This window comes from Megalops cyprinoides, chromosome 1 (assembly GCF_013368585.1).
Source record: "Megalops cyprinoides isolate fMegCyp1 chromosome 1, fMegCyp1.pri, whole genome shotgun sequence".
Lineage (NCBI taxonomy): Eukaryota > Metazoa > Chordata > Actinopteri > Elopiformes > Megalopidae > Megalops > Megalops cyprinoides.
In genome coordinates this window covers 32,095,343-32,110,405 of record NC_050583.1, presented here as the reverse complement: position 1 = coordinate 32,110,405, position 15,063 = coordinate 32,095,343, and the positions used below count along the sequence as shown (strand labels likewise).

General features: G+C 37.2%; 2 protein-coding genes across 2 annotated transcripts; one reads left to right on the top strand and one right to left on the bottom strand.

The window, feature by feature from the left end:
• Positions 1–76: 76 nt before the first annotated feature.
• On the bottom strand, positions 77–5,984 carry LOC118792538 (lipopolysaccharide-induced tumor necrosis factor-alpha factor homolog). Its single transcript, XM_036550419.1, has 4 exons — positions 5,831–5,984; positions 4,381–4,597; positions 742–898; positions 77–547 (listed from the first exon to the last, which is right to left on the bottom strand). The coding sequence occupies exons 2-4, from the start codon at positions 4,589–4,591 to the stop codon at positions 439–441; spliced, it is 477 nt and encodes a 158-aa protein (XP_036406312.1). The 5' UTR covers positions 4,592–4,597; positions 5,831–5,984; the 3' UTR covers positions 77–438.
• A 4,010-nt stretch (positions 5,985–9,994) lies between these two features.
• Positions 9,995–14,533, top strand: LOC118790279 (stannin-like). Its single transcript, XM_036547187.1, has 2 exons — positions 9,995–10,268; positions 13,184–14,533. The coding sequence occupies exon 2, from the start codon at positions 13,324–13,326 to the stop codon at positions 13,585–13,587; it is 264 nt and encodes an 87-aa protein (XP_036403080.1). The 5' UTR covers positions 9,995–10,268; positions 13,184–13,323; the 3' UTR covers positions 13,588–14,533.
• The last annotated feature ends 530 nt before the right edge of the window (positions 14,534–15,063 follow it).

Sequence of the window (15,063 nt, the reverse complement as noted above, 5' to 3'; positions counted from 1 at the left end):
GTACATGTGAATTTGGCTGATTCATTGTGAGCATTTTATTTAAACAATGAAAATTTTGAACTGGTAAATTTTCAGCAATGCCAGAAGATTGTTTTGGTGGTTGTTTTTAACCACAGTCAAACACTTTAGAGGGTGAGTAAAATCCTTTCAAAGTTAAGTCAGAAAATCAATGATGTTTCTTAAGAAGTGAGAGTTAGTGCTTACTGGAGGAGTTACTGCAAAATGTAAGGAGTTAAAAGTGATGCAAGTTATGACACACGTAACTACATGCATAACATAAAGCTTTTAATGCCGTCTTCAACTCTAATCACTAGGCAAAAATGGCCATGCAGACCATTTAAATAGAAGCCCCTTCATTTGAGTGAGTAGTGCGGTTGTGTGGTATGAGTAATATGGTCCACCTGCACACCTTTAATGTCTTCAGTGTGCCTTGTGGCATCAGAGGCGGTTGTAGACTCCAAGGACATTGTTGCAGTTGGGACAATAATGTGTCACATCCTTCAGGCCATCCACACAGAAAGGAATCAGGCAACAACCATAGGAACAACTACAACAAGACAGGAAAAGATTTGTTTATCATCTACACAAAGCCATGACCCTCATATCATGTCAGCAAGCATGATTACACATGATGATTCCAAAACTAGTCATTTTAAAAGACATAATGCATGACATAAAGCCCAGATAGATCCCTGGGGCTAGCCAGATAATATTCAGACTTTCATAGTTTGTTCAGCCTACCCGAAGATGAAGAGGCCAGCACAGGTGAGCCAGGCCAGCGTTCCAGAGTGGTGCTCAATGCGTGTCATCACCATCTGCAAGCACACAGGGCAGTGTGCCTGCACCGGCTGATCCTTGAACACCAGAGCTGACTGCACAACGACTGTCTGCACAGAAACTGACAGATATGAAAATTTTCTGTTTAGAAACATAAACACTAGGTTTAAAACATGAGGCTTATAAATTCTTATTTAGAGAATTCCTTGTAATCAACAGACTAATATGCAGTATATTATGGGTTAGATATTTACAGTCAACCACTGAAGGGAGCCACAGAAATGAATTTCAAAACTTCAATGACTAATGCTGCTGAATGGTCAACCAGACCTTTCCAGAGTCAATCTATGTCTATGGGAATGCAATGCCAATTCTCAGAGAAACTCTGTGTTTGCACAGTCTGCGACTGCAGAGATTGCATCCACCTGATGTACTTATGTGTTATTTGTGCATGGAGACAATGCCGTCTTTGAGAATCTAGCACCACTTCTTCCGCCTCCCAATGCCAGCTGTTGTGTTAGGAGACTTCTTTTTGAAACAGAAACAATTACAGTAAATTGCGAGAATTTGGGGTCTGGTACAAACCTTGAATAAAATGTAAACATGGGCTGTATCTAACATACAATGTCATAAAATTAAAGACCTTAGCCAGTGTTCTTTAAAAGGCAAACCAGATGGCCACTGAAGTACTCTACTCAAACATTTGCAGCTTACTGTAGCTGAATAATTTAAAAGAAAATTATACAATATAAAGTTCATTTAAAAAACACTGATAGTGGTATGAGACTTACAATATAATTCATATCAAATGGTTACTGTCAGGTGGTTCCAACTGGATCCAAAAATACCAAAGTACATCTCTAACGAGGAGGTAAAGTACTGATGAACCATGTGAACTGTATCAGCCAGTGTCCATAATTCCGAAGTTGTTGATTTATCCTCTTTGTAAAATATTAAACACTACATAGGGGGGTAGACAAAATAATGGAAATACCAGATGGAAAAGGTCTCAAATTCTGTAGTGACTAAATCAAAATTAATGTGTTTCATATCAACGTCACTACTAACTAGCAATATGTTTAAGTTATAAAAGACATTTTAAAATCAACACATTATATATGAGCTTCTAAATCAACATATCTAACAAACTTGATCAAACTGAACAAACTTTGATCTAACAAACTGAAAGAGGTCAAACAGTTTGAGTCTAAATCGCACCTGTCACTGAAAGAGCAAATTATTTCATGTTTCCAAGGGAACAGATGAGGAAAAGCAGGAATGAGGAATGCTCACCGACAGGGATAGACACTAAACAGGGTAGATTCTGAATCACAAAACAGCCTCAAAAATTTCCAAACTGCATCTACACCTCTGTTACCCCAGTCTCAACAAAAATCATACATTGTGAGCTTCCCAAAGCTGACAGTTATGGTCAGGCTGCCATTCAGAAATTGCTTGTAACCAAGGCCAATGTGCAGTAATGTATAACCTGGTTTAGTGACCACAAAACCTGGACCTCTGAGCAGTGACAGGAAATAATATGGTCTGATGAGTCCACTTTTATTCCTTTTTATAGATCTGGTCAGGTTTATGTTTAGAGAAAGCCAAAGGAAGCCTACAACCCATACTACCTGTAGATTGAAGGCTTCCTTAAACCCACAGGTTGAGGGCACATCTCCATTTCAGTGAATACTTTTCTTGTAGAAAAATGGTCCAATATTCCACAAGAAACAGCTATAACATACAGGCCTATAATTTTGTATAACAGCATTCTAAGAAGGACTGAAACTGTTCTGAAGGCAAAGTGCAGCCCAACTCTTTATTAGTTAATGGAAACACCAAACAATTCATTAATTATTTTGTCTGCCCCCTGTACTGTTCTACGGCAACATGTATATGAATCTGTTTAAGAGTTACTGTGATTAGGAAGACCTTATAATGATGTCAGGGTCACTAACAGAGCTCAGCATCACCCAGAAATGAAATCTCTGTCCATAATGAAGTGGAGACCACAGCGCTATTTCACCACTGTTTTGTTTATAATGCCGTTTTGAAATGGTATATTCCAGGCATGAGACAAAATATTGTAATTTTGAACTTGACAAAATCAGAAAAGGACGTGTTTTTGACAATGTTTTGACATGTTTTTGGCAATGTTTTCTGACAATGCATATCTCAGATCCCAATTACCATGTGACAGATTAAAAATGGCTATAATATTTTTCGCAAAAATATTTTACTTCTTTACTCCATTAATCCTTACCAGAGCTACTTAAAAAGTACTTTATAAATGAGAAGTCCTGATTCCACGGCTCTAACTGTTCAGTCTGCATTCCAGTTGTGTCACCAATCTACCAAGCGTAAACTGAGATTTTGTACATTGTTTTAAAATCATTGCACATTGACAAACATACCTATAGTAACTGATCCATTCCACATCGCTGAGATCTTAATTTAAGATACTGATCTTAAGTTACCAAACATGGAAACATTCTTTCAAGAAGGAGTTCTTGTAGTAAGCCAGCAACTAAATTCCACTGTGGAAAACTAATCTATTAGTCTACAATTTAAACAAAGACATCTCAAAAGTTATCTTAGTAGTTAGCTCATTCACTGGTTAGCCAGAGAATTAAGGAGCACCATTTAGATAATGATAGGAAAGTCACTGTACTGTAACAACTGGGTACTACCTTCATTGGTCATTTCATTTACTCAATACAACTTGTTAATTTCAGCCTCTCTTCTAACTTTATGTAGACTCAAGCTAAGCAGTGTTACGCCAATCATGGATCCATTCTATAAAAGCGATACGACACTCAAACCACAGGAATATTGGTGCAGACAGGGATTTGATATCTGAAGGAAGGAAAGAAAAATAAAAGAAAACGTGTTCAACCATGTTGTATTTTTTGTTTTCTTATCAGCATTATTTCTTGAGGAATATCATTTTAAAATAAATCTGTTCGGTGAATTCCATTTCACAAACAGTACCATGTCATAGACTGAATGTATTGCCTCATGCCTAGTATTTTCAGTGTAAACACTGTTATATTCACACATTGTCATCTGTAAATGTAATGAGGTGCTACATTTTGAAGTAATGTCTTCAGATCTTTCTGGAAAATATGTAAAACATCAGAAAACAATTGGGAAGCAGGTTTTTGTATGGTGATTATAGAAAAGGATATCACAACCTGTAATTATTTTGCTTTGAAGGCCTCACTGAGTGAAATTATTTTGCATTTCAGTTAGAACCAAGTCATGGCCTTGTTTTTACCATGTAAACAATTTTACAACAATTTCACTCAGATTTAGTCCCTTTTCACACTGCACTGTACTGAGGCATATCTTGGATAGCATCCTAAGAACACAGGTACGACGCATAGAGACGGAGAGGTGAAGCAGTACTTTCTCATCTTTATGTGGGGTGACACTGAAGTAGATTACAAAAACAAGAAAAATCAGCTGGAAAGAAGGTCAAACCCAGAGCAGAAAGCAAAAGAGTACATAAACCCAGAAAGTATTTTCTTGGGGAATGACAGAGAAAGGGACATGGAGACACTGACAGATTCCCAACAAATAAATTGTTATAAAACAACCTACTGGCTGGCTGGTTAGTGGCTGGTGGGATGGTTATGGGTGGGCCACAGGCTTGTGGGAGATGTGGTTGTTGAGTGTCCTTGGTGTAGCCCGGGGGAGGAGGTACAGGGCCCTGTAGGTACTGTGGGTATGGCTGACTCATGGCTTCTTCATATGAGGGAGGTGGAGAAGTCCCCACAGGCACTGCTGTCTCCAATGGTGGCGCACTTGCCATGGTGTTCTACACATGAAGGGCATGAACATAAAATCACTCCAGTGTTACTTTTGATCTGATCTTCTTGATATTAATGCCATTGCAGCTAATTTATCAGGTGTCAATTTCGTCTTTTTTGATGTGGGCTACTTAGGCTTGACACAAACAGGAACACACACATTTAGCACCTAATTTCATTCCTTGCACTGTATGTGCCTCAACCTATGCTCATACAGTACAAGTTATGAACCTGCACATCTGATCCTTAAGGATGTTCAACATGTATTAGAAAGTCACAAACTGCTTCTTTGTGAGTGACGTCAAACAATTTTTAAATGCTCACAAAACAGGATTAATTCTGTGTAAACAACATTTTATTCACATTGTTACTCCAATTCAAGTTGATTTAGCTTAGCTAATTAAAGCGTTATATATCTCACACGCTCCAATTAAATGCGGTCAGTGAAATGGAAACCTTTGATATCCTTACGGCTACTGCATGCTACATGGTACAATATGTTTTTGTCAAACCCACTAGCTTCAGCTACGCTAAACAACAACTGTTGAAGCAAAAGGACACTAGGCAGCCTGTGACAGTTTCTGCGTCCAAATGTTGTAATCCTGGTTTTGCAAAATCACTTCCAGAGTTTAAGGCAGAAAAGCCTCCAAATACAATCGCGTCATCCTTTGAAGAAATATTTTCTTAACGTTAATTGCATAATCAGGTTAAAAGGGTCATGGCTATTAGCTAACGTTGCGTCCTGTGACAGCTGTTCGTCTCGTTCATGCAAGGGACTGATTTCAGAGCAGCCATTTATACCGTGTAACTAAAATATAACCAAAAGGCTGAGACTACAAGGAAATGAATGTAAAACAATGCTGTATATATATATATATATATATTGACTGATATGTTGATGCATATTATTTTATTTGCTAGGTAAGTTAGCCTAGGACAAGCACTCTAACTAGACTACCTAGCCAGCTAACAGTTAGCTAACTAGCTTGCTAGCCAACTAACAATTAGTAAGCTACCGTGGTGCATTCCAAAGGGTAAATTTAACATCAAGTTCTAACCATAATCCAGTCAGTCTGACTAAAATAGCTAGTTAGTTAAACATGCTAGCTTGTCATCGAGCTGACAAACCGATAGATAGACAGTTTATGAAATTTCACAACAATACAACTTAAATGTCATTGTGTCCAGGAAGTAAAACTCCCACTCTCTAGGTATCCAAAACTTGGCAAGCAACTTCTTACCTTGCCCGAGGCAGCTAGCAAACTAGCTTGTTAGCTATCTTTTGAAGAGTTGGCCCAAAAATATGACTCGAAGTTGAAATTTTGAAACTGTCAACACACGAGTTATCCCCGATTTGCTAGATAGCAATGTAAGGTTAGTTAGGTAATTTTTGGCTCTTCTATTCATATAAGTAAAATGCGTCTGCAGGGTAAACGTAAACTTTTCGCTGTGACTATATTATAGAATCCCTTCAGCAATTCCCTTTTTAGCAAAGCCGGGAACATTACTTCCGTTTTCTTCGTCTCCTTTTGAAAGACAAGGCGGTCGATCTCACCTAACGAAACAGCGCTTTTCGTTTTTAGCTAAATCAGTCAAAATAATTATAATAATAACAACAACAACAAAAACATCATTCATGTGTACATTGTATTCTAATGTCAGGTTGTAGTAATAAGCTTATGGATCTATATTTAGGATTGACTGAAATTCTGATGAATTTAGAGACAGTAGGCTACAATCTAAATTGGGGTTATTGTTATTCTGCTTTCATTAAAATGTCGCTTTTTAAAATATTATTAAACTTACAGTACTTTATTCGATATTTGATTTGATTTCCGAAGACAGCAATAAACAGTGGAAAACTAAGCGCTGTTCAGAGTATAATGTTCACATCTTTAACATAAACAAAATCTTTTTCATTATGTTAAGACAAAATATCTTATTATTTTCCACGACAGACTTTGAGAAAAATAATCAAGATAGTGTGTAGGAATAGTGTTGAATTGAGTTAATTAATTGAAGCCCAGTTACCAAACATAGCAGCATCTATCTAATTTAAGAAATAGGAAGCACATGGCTAGTTCCAAATTAGGTTACCGTGCGCATTTTCTATGAGACATCAAGGTTCCTTGCTGACCAAAAAGGGAAGTTTTTCTCATGAGAATCTGCTGTTTTGGGAAATCATGTGAATTTACCTAACAACACATGACAAAGAACCGACTGAAGCCCAGCTGTTCAAGGAGAATCAGATTATACGGTGGGATAATATACAAATAATATACAGAAGGAGAACCATTACACCACTTGAATCCTGAGCTGATGCAAACATATTGCAAAAGCCAATAAGAACACAGTAACATGTGCAAAAGTCAGCATTATATTTGGTCTTAAGCAATATTTGTTGACAGGCACCAATAGTAAAATTCAGCCACTTTTTCCAGTGACTCAAGAAGAATGTTGTGTTATCTAAGTGTAAACTGAAAATATACCTTATTTTAGATACATGATGGGATTACTTAACAAATAGTTATCAAATTTATTAAACTGACAAACATCTATGCCATTGTTTCCAGCAATTGAGAGTGTACTGTTTTCAGCAAGGCATTGCCAGAACAAATAAGTCATGCTTTATTTAGACACCAGAGACAAAAGAGACACCAAATCTGCAAGCATTCACTCCAGATGGGTCAGGTATGCCAGTTGTTGATGACATCACAGCACAATTCTTCTGTGTTCAGGGCTGCAGGAGACAGTACCATCACTTATATTTTATTTCAGTGTAGTCTTCATGTGCGTTTTTTTTTTTTTTTTTTTTTAAGGGCGGGGGCTCTGATCTTGGACGACCATCGACCCAGAATTCTCTGTTTCTTTGATTGACAAATGACTGTAATTTTTATGAATTTAAAACATGCTGGAACCTTCACTTAAAATATATTAACTAGAAAAAATGTTCTAAAACTTTCCAAGTTCACACCAATCAATCAAACCAATTAAACCAATTAATACCCCTCTACTGCATGTAGCATGAAGACTTACCAGTATTGTTCACGCAACTACATTTGCACCAAACCACAAACACATGCTGACCATGCTCTAAAATCCATGCTTCTTTAGCCATTATGTAGTGCTTCTGACATATTACTAGACTGACTACTACTAGTTTTCGAAGCAGTCGAAAATAGAAACTTGACAGCTACATTTCCAGGATTTTATTTTAAAATAACTGAGGTATATATCTTTCAACTCTTTCAGTTCCAGCCCCTCTCCATAATTCTGTACCATTGTACACAGGGAATATCAAGAGGGAGCATTTAAAGTGTATTAGCCTCCTTCAACATGTTGTCAATGACAGATACACACTACAAAATATGCATGTCTGGAAAAAGAAAGGAGAGCTCGATGAAGGAGCCTGGGTTCAAGATTTCCTATGGAGTGCCTTTCAGGAAAAGAGTCCTTTGTATTTTCTGTATCACTTTTGGTTAACTTAATAACTAATTGCTGGTAGATATATAGGTTTATTTGCATTTTTGCTGGTTTATGTATCAGTCTGCTGGCAGATATATTCAAGTTTGAACTGGTTTGCTGGTTTATATATTACATTAGTTGTGTATACATCAGGCTTTATTGTCAATACCAGTTTTCTCATGGCTCACCTATTATGCAGTATGCTGTACTTAATATATGAAAATTGTAACAGTTGTCATGAAATCAGTACTTTGAAGTGTTCAAGTACAACTGTCCTTGGTGGTACCGTGTGCAGACATCTGTCTGAGAAATAGCATTTGTTTTAGCCACTAGAGGTCATTTGCCTCCAGAATAATTGCTCACTAATTGGATGCATGCACATGTGGGGAGTGAAAACACAGATAAGCCTTGCTGCCCAAATATGGTGACATTGTACAACATTCATAAATTACATTCCCCATGAATTTTCAACATCCATGACCCAAGTATAACAAATGGCATTTTTCAATGCGCATTGTATTAGCCTCTTACAATAATAATTTGTCTAAAATTAGTGCATGGTAAAACAGGTTTGTTCCTTTTCCTACTGCTGTAGTTCAGCCGTATATTGGATGCATTGAATTGGTTGCATTAAATCAGCACTTTAAATCCTTCTATATATAAGTCAAACTATCTGGAGAGACAAAATAGCTGAGCCAGGTTGTGTGTTTTTTGTGATATGGAGCCTGATATGGCAGAATAAATTGATTCTTGAATGGTTGCCTTTGCCACAGAATTGTAGTGAGAGTCAGGGCTGGATGAGGTGTCCTCTTGTGGAGTTCCTTCTTTCCTCTTCTCCTGCCAGAGGGTGGGACGCTCGGCTTCACTTTCTCGTCTCCTCCAAACTGTGTGCTGCCATCTAAGGTTATCATTAGCAGTGGACTCCCATTCTTCTGGATTGTCGTGACATGCTTTCAAATCTCTTTTGGAAACATTCTGAAAGTGAAGAGCTGGACGCCAGATGAGTCTGATGACTGTGGCAAGATCTCTGTGAAACACATCCTTTAGAATTATGCCATCGTCCACACGCCACACATACCCAAGGTACCTTGTGTGCCTGTGGCACAATTGCATGCACATACGTGGTTTGTTGTGCAATTTTAGGACTGTTGTCTTGGCAATTTGGTTCAATCCACATTATTATGGATTTTTGAACCAACCAATGCAACCAACACACTATTTATTAACTTACATGCTTTAAAATTTTGTGATCTTAAAACTGCAGAGATAATGTACAAACCACAAAATAATTTATTTCTTAACTGTATTCAGAGGTTGTTTGAATTAGAGAGAGCCAGTATGAACTTAGGGGAATATGTATGTTTAAAAAAACAAGGGTAAGGACAAATACAAAAAATAGATATATCTGTCAAAGGGGTAAACTTGTGGAATAGTTGTGACAAGGAATTAAGAATGTGTAGTTCACTTTGCAAATGTAAAAAAAATGTTTAAAAATAAGGTGGCAAACAAATATATAACTGAAGTATGATCATTATTGTGTGTGAAATGTTTTGAACTCTGTTTTGCCTCTGTTTTGTTTTGTCTTTGTAGAAGGGCTGCCTATCAGAATATGTTGTGTAAAAAGGGTAGGCATAATAAGCTAAAGCTTCAGCCTACACCTTTTCGGTCAATATTCATTGTGTTCCAGTTTTTTTGGAATTTTATGCCTTATTGTTATTTGTCTCTGTGCATTCATTCTGGATAATTATTATTAAGCACCGAAATAAAAGAAAAATATATTATTATTATTATTATTATTATTATTATTATATAGACCATCCGTCTACCAGGTCTACCATCCGTGATTATCTGGCGTATTTAGTAGTCAGTTCTTTCTTGCGATTTCATTGGCTGTTGTCTTGAATTTGTATCTATGATCTCATTTCCTGCGGTATGAACTGAGGCCTTTGGGTATGTTAATACAATGTCTGTGGCGCGGCACCATCAGAATGTACAGGAGCAAAATAAGCTGGGAGGCAAAACGGGAGACGGATAAGACAAGGCTTCAACTTCTATTCTGCCAACGCGATATAATAAAAACGTATCTCATGGATTACAACCATGCCAACCACAGAACTGTTGTGTAAGAGCCAGGAAATTACATAGCTGGATAAGTAATTGCTAGTCGACATTAAGAAGATACATTTATAGCTGCGCTCTTGCTTTTAAAAGATGGTGAGCATTTGACTTTCAGTTGCTACTGCAGTGGATTTCTTCTTTTGCTTTTTATTTACATGTTCTCTCGTTATTGTCTGAGTTTGCTTCCTTAAATTTTTGGGCATACAATATGTGATATATTTTATTTGGCTGGTGAGCTTGCTTATTAGATAACACATTGATGTTGATTATATGCCCTACGAAACAAGAGTGCTTCGTGAAGATTGTAAAATCCCTATAGCTGAAAAACGTATTGTAATGTATTTAAATGGTACTACAAACGTCTATGAACTCTGAAAATGTGTCACATTCATGTAGTTTCTTGCTTGATAGCATGTCTTTCTACTGTAAAAGGGAGGAGATTACATATAGAAGGCAGGATAACTTGATATCTCGGACCGTTCATGAAGGTTTGATCATGCCAAGCCCCCTATACACACTTAAAGTCGAGAAGAATTTCGTTCCACTCTATTCCATTCAGTTCCTCAACATTTTAATCGTAATGCAGACGGTATAAAGTGCATATTTCACATATTATGTGCATATACCAAAAGACAGATTTGTGACTAGTCTTCTAGAGCAGACAAATCATATAAATATTTTTGTTGCAATTATCTTTGAACGTGTTTTTTATGTCTTAGTTGTATAAATTTGGTGATACACTAGAAAAAAACTTTGCCTATGTCGTTGTGATGCACTGTTAACGGGCCCTTTGTGGCGCAAGAAAATAGTTCGCAATGGTATTTCTTGGCCTGAAAATATTTAAATGTTATGTTTACTATACATTTCAAATACTTGTGCCAAAATTCTAAGGGTGTTTGAAATATGTATTTCAAAATATTTTAATCAATATAGAATGCTAGGTATATTTTAGGGTTTGAGCATGAGTAGACACATAGAAGAAATTCAAACAAATGCCCGTCATTTTTAAATAAGTACTGTGATATAACGAGGTGAACTGTCTAGCTAGCCCAGCATTTTCTACAGGAGTTTCTTGCATGAACTAATATAATTAAATACTAATATTAAGATTATGTACTCGTGTATTTAAATCCAGTACGAAAGGGTCATGCATTTTAGTAACACAATTGCCATGGCCGATTGCCATAATCGTAAATGTAAAATCCAAAAGGTTTCGTGTAAAATTGGGTGTATGACACTGACTTTCTATCACTGATCCCAGAAGATGCTTTGATGTCCCATTTCAGCCCGCTGTAGATGGCCCAATGTAATTAACGATGAATACACCACCATGGTACGTCAATCATATTGTAGATATTACCAGTTACCTAGACTGCTTAGGTTAGTAGCATTTCTGATGTGTACAGTGTGGGTCACCTTTCCTTATTTCTGAAAATAGGTGGGGCTGGTGTAAGCAAAAATTAGGCAAGTATATTCAACCATACAAATAGATACACAGATCACACTTTCTTTGCTAGTGTACTTAATTTGTGAATGCACAGAACATCTCATGAGGTAAGTATACTGTTACACTTTATGTATTTCAGTATGCATTCAATCGCTGTGATAATATTAAAGGTGTAGGACAATTGTATACAGTGAATCAACATGAGAACTTCTCTCATGACATTGTTCTTAAAGTAAAGTTAAAAACAAACAAAAGGCTAAATTGATCTTGTATCCCAACTTTGTAAGTGTTGAGATGATTCACTGACAAGTTGCAAAGCAAAAACTCAATTATGGCATGGATTACATTACATAAGCTGTAGCCCATTGAAAGGATCAATCGATGGAAGCATTTGCCAGTGAAAACAATTGACTAGGCCCTACATTCAGGTTCCGAGATTCTCTTTATCCCATAACTGTAAATATATTCCTTTGTCAAGTCAAAGGTTCATCAACACATTTGTGGCAGTAGGCCTTTGTTTATTGTACAATGCGTTTTCTTGTGTTTGGTTCATACTCTCTACAGCTCAATTTTACAGAAGATGAAATGAAAAAAATGAAGAAGTGAACTATTCATAGGTTTTTGGGGAGTTTTTGGTTGGTCATTTGCCTTTCCCCTAACAGCTGTTGTCATGTTGCATTTATGTGGATAGAAACTAGTAAGAACTTTTTGGCCTATTACTGTTTATATTTATACTTATACTATTTTTATTATATCCAGCAATAACATGATGTTCATTTTAAGTTTTCTAAAATAAAGCAGTCCTTTTTCTGAATGTATCCTTGGGAAAATGTTGACTTGAACAAGCACTCATATAGTCAATGGCCTTTGTACTGTCAGTTTAAGTCAGAAAACACTTCAACACTTTCCCTCTGGGTTGTTTTCTCATAGAAGTACTTTAGGTTTCTTTAAATGCTTTATTTATGTGTTTACAAATGCTGAGCAGTGGCGTGTTATGTGTAAGCTTAACATTTCTGACAGCAAGGAAAACTGAGTCAGAAAACAATTATCTGCCACACGCTGCACTCATTATGTCATTTGTAGGAAATGGTGGGTGTTCAAATAGTGCTGTTTATGTAGTATTGAGTATATTTGTATTCTTTCTATATCTACTGAGGGAGTAGCTCTCATAAGGATTTTTTTAAATGTCTAGTGCTCCCTTGCCATTTTGTAAGGCCATGCTCACTTATCACCATGCTTTTTTTGCAGAAGTCTTCACTTTCATTGGAAGTTATTTAGCTGCTGTGTTTATTATACAGCTCTTGTATAAGACCATAACCTTATTTTGAAAGCTAAAAAGGTAAGATGGGCAATGTAAAAAAGTAAAAAATCGATATAGAAGAATGATCATAGTAAGCATTGCTTAGATTCTTATTCATTAGTGAAGATATGAGCATAAGAGTGTGTAGGCTTTACTCATCTCTATATACCAAAATGATATATACCCATTATTCTGTACTAGACCCCCTTTTTTGATAGCATGACTGTTGAATTGAATTCAGCTAAAAAGAGTTCTCCTCTTTAGGTCTCACGACAGGATCTGTAAGTGACAAAGGAATCAGCAAGCACTAAGTCGACAAGGCCTTTGAAACCTCACGTTCCATACCAAGGATCCCAGCTCTCTTACTGGAACACTCGCGGAACACTCTGCATCTCTGATTAGGTATGTCTATCACGGACCACAGCCCCACCACAGGTGTGGTGACGGTCATCGTCATCCTCATCGCCATTGCCGCGCTGGGTGCCCTCATTCTGGGCTGCTGGTGCTACCTGCGCCTGCAGCGCATTGGGCAGTCTGAGGATGAAGAGAGCATTGTGGGAGAAGGCGAGACGAAGGAGCCCTTCCTGCTAGTGCAGTACTCCGCCAAGGGACCACGGGTGGAGCACAAGACCAAACTCACCCCCAATAGCACCGAAAGCAACAGCTAACAGAGTTGGACCTCCCCTGAGACACACACACACACACACACACACACACACACACACAGGTGCTCATAAGAGCAAAATGGTGAGAACCACCTTTCAACATTTCAGTGTACATTATCCTCTCAAGCCCTCTGTATGTGAATGTCTTTACGATGAGCAGCACTAAAGATGTTTATAAGCACCTTCATTTTTAAATCTCATGCTCCCAAGCAAACAGGAAAGACAAATGCACTCTTGAGGCATAAGTGCCCCTCAGTTTTTCAGTGAAGGTTAAAACAAATGCATGCACTGAACATACTTAGAAAGGAAATAATTTTTTTCTGAGCCATTGTGTATTCTTTTAATTTTCACTTGAGCCTGGTAATTATATGAAGTTGTAATATCCCTGTAAATACATTTTTTTTGTATGTAATTATAACTGAAGTACGGGTGATGGGCATTTGGCAAAATGTGCTGACATGCCCAGAGCTTCACAGTGACGAAGAATTAACATTAATGACTGGTGCACTTTTGAATAAAGTGGAAGCAAGACATTGGTATTTCAGAAGTCTGCTATATGTGGTGACAGTGAAGAACATTTGAAGTCATGTATAATGAGACCATTGTGGTGCCAGCAGAGAACTTTTTTGCTAACTGGCACACGCTGTTTGGATCAACTCCATATGGAGTATTCTGAGGTTTTACTTTGTGATGAATTGTCTTGGAGACCAAATATTGATTATGGAGATGTTTCATATGCACAGCAATAGCTGCTACTTGTTTTGAGAATTTTGACAGCTTGAGGGAGCCCATGATGGATTTCTAAGATGCCGTTTCAAGCCACAGTGAAGGAATATCCGGAAGGTCCCTTATTTGCTGAGGGCGGGTGGGTTTATATTTGATCACAGAATGCTTTAATGGAACTGAAAGAATTTGAAAAATGTCATTTTTATACTGTGATTTATTCCTCTCCATTAACTAGAGATGATACATTTGTTTTCTGTTTTGATTGTACAATGCTTGCCCTTGTTTATGTTTTATAATGTGTATTTAAAATGAACTGTTCATAGGGTTATGTATTTATTATTTTGTGTCACTCCATTCGCGAGCTGGAGACAACTTGGAATTGTAATGCCATGGTTACATTGTCCATTGATTTTATTTTCAAAACTGAAGTCTTGAAAGGGTGAAAGTTCAGAAAATTCAAAAAGTCATACATTGTATTGGGTCTACCCAACAGGTGAATGTATTGACTACGTGGGTACATTAGAATGAAGCTTCAACATGAAAATGAAACCGTTTAAAGTCAACAGCAGTGTGATGCTTTGGAGCTAATATAAGCTGGAAAGCACGTGCTTGGATCTTTATTTGCTGTGACCTTGCTTGTCATTCCTGGAAGCCCAGCATGTTCAGTACTTTTTTCTGTGCAAGTGTTCTGCAGCTGAAATTATCCCTTTGTTTTGTTTGTTTCAAAATACTAAAAACTCATTTAGTTTAGTT

Coding starts and splice junctions, on each gene's coding strand:
- LOC118792538 (XM_036550419.1), bottom strand. CDS start 4,591: ATGGCAAGTGCGCCACCATTGGAGACAGCAGTGCCTGTGGGGACTTCT. Junction 899..4,380: donor AGCCACTAACCAGCCAGCCA/GTAGGTTGTTTT, acceptor CATATCTGTCAG/TTTCTGTGCAGACAGTCGTT. Junction 548..741: donor GCTGGCCTCTTCATCTTCGG/GTAGGCTGAACA, acceptor GTCTTGTTGTAG/TTGTTCCTATGGTTGTTGCC.
- LOC118790279 (XM_036547187.1), top strand. CDS start 13,324: ATGTCTATCACGGACCACAGCCCCACCACAGGTGTGGTGACGGTCATC.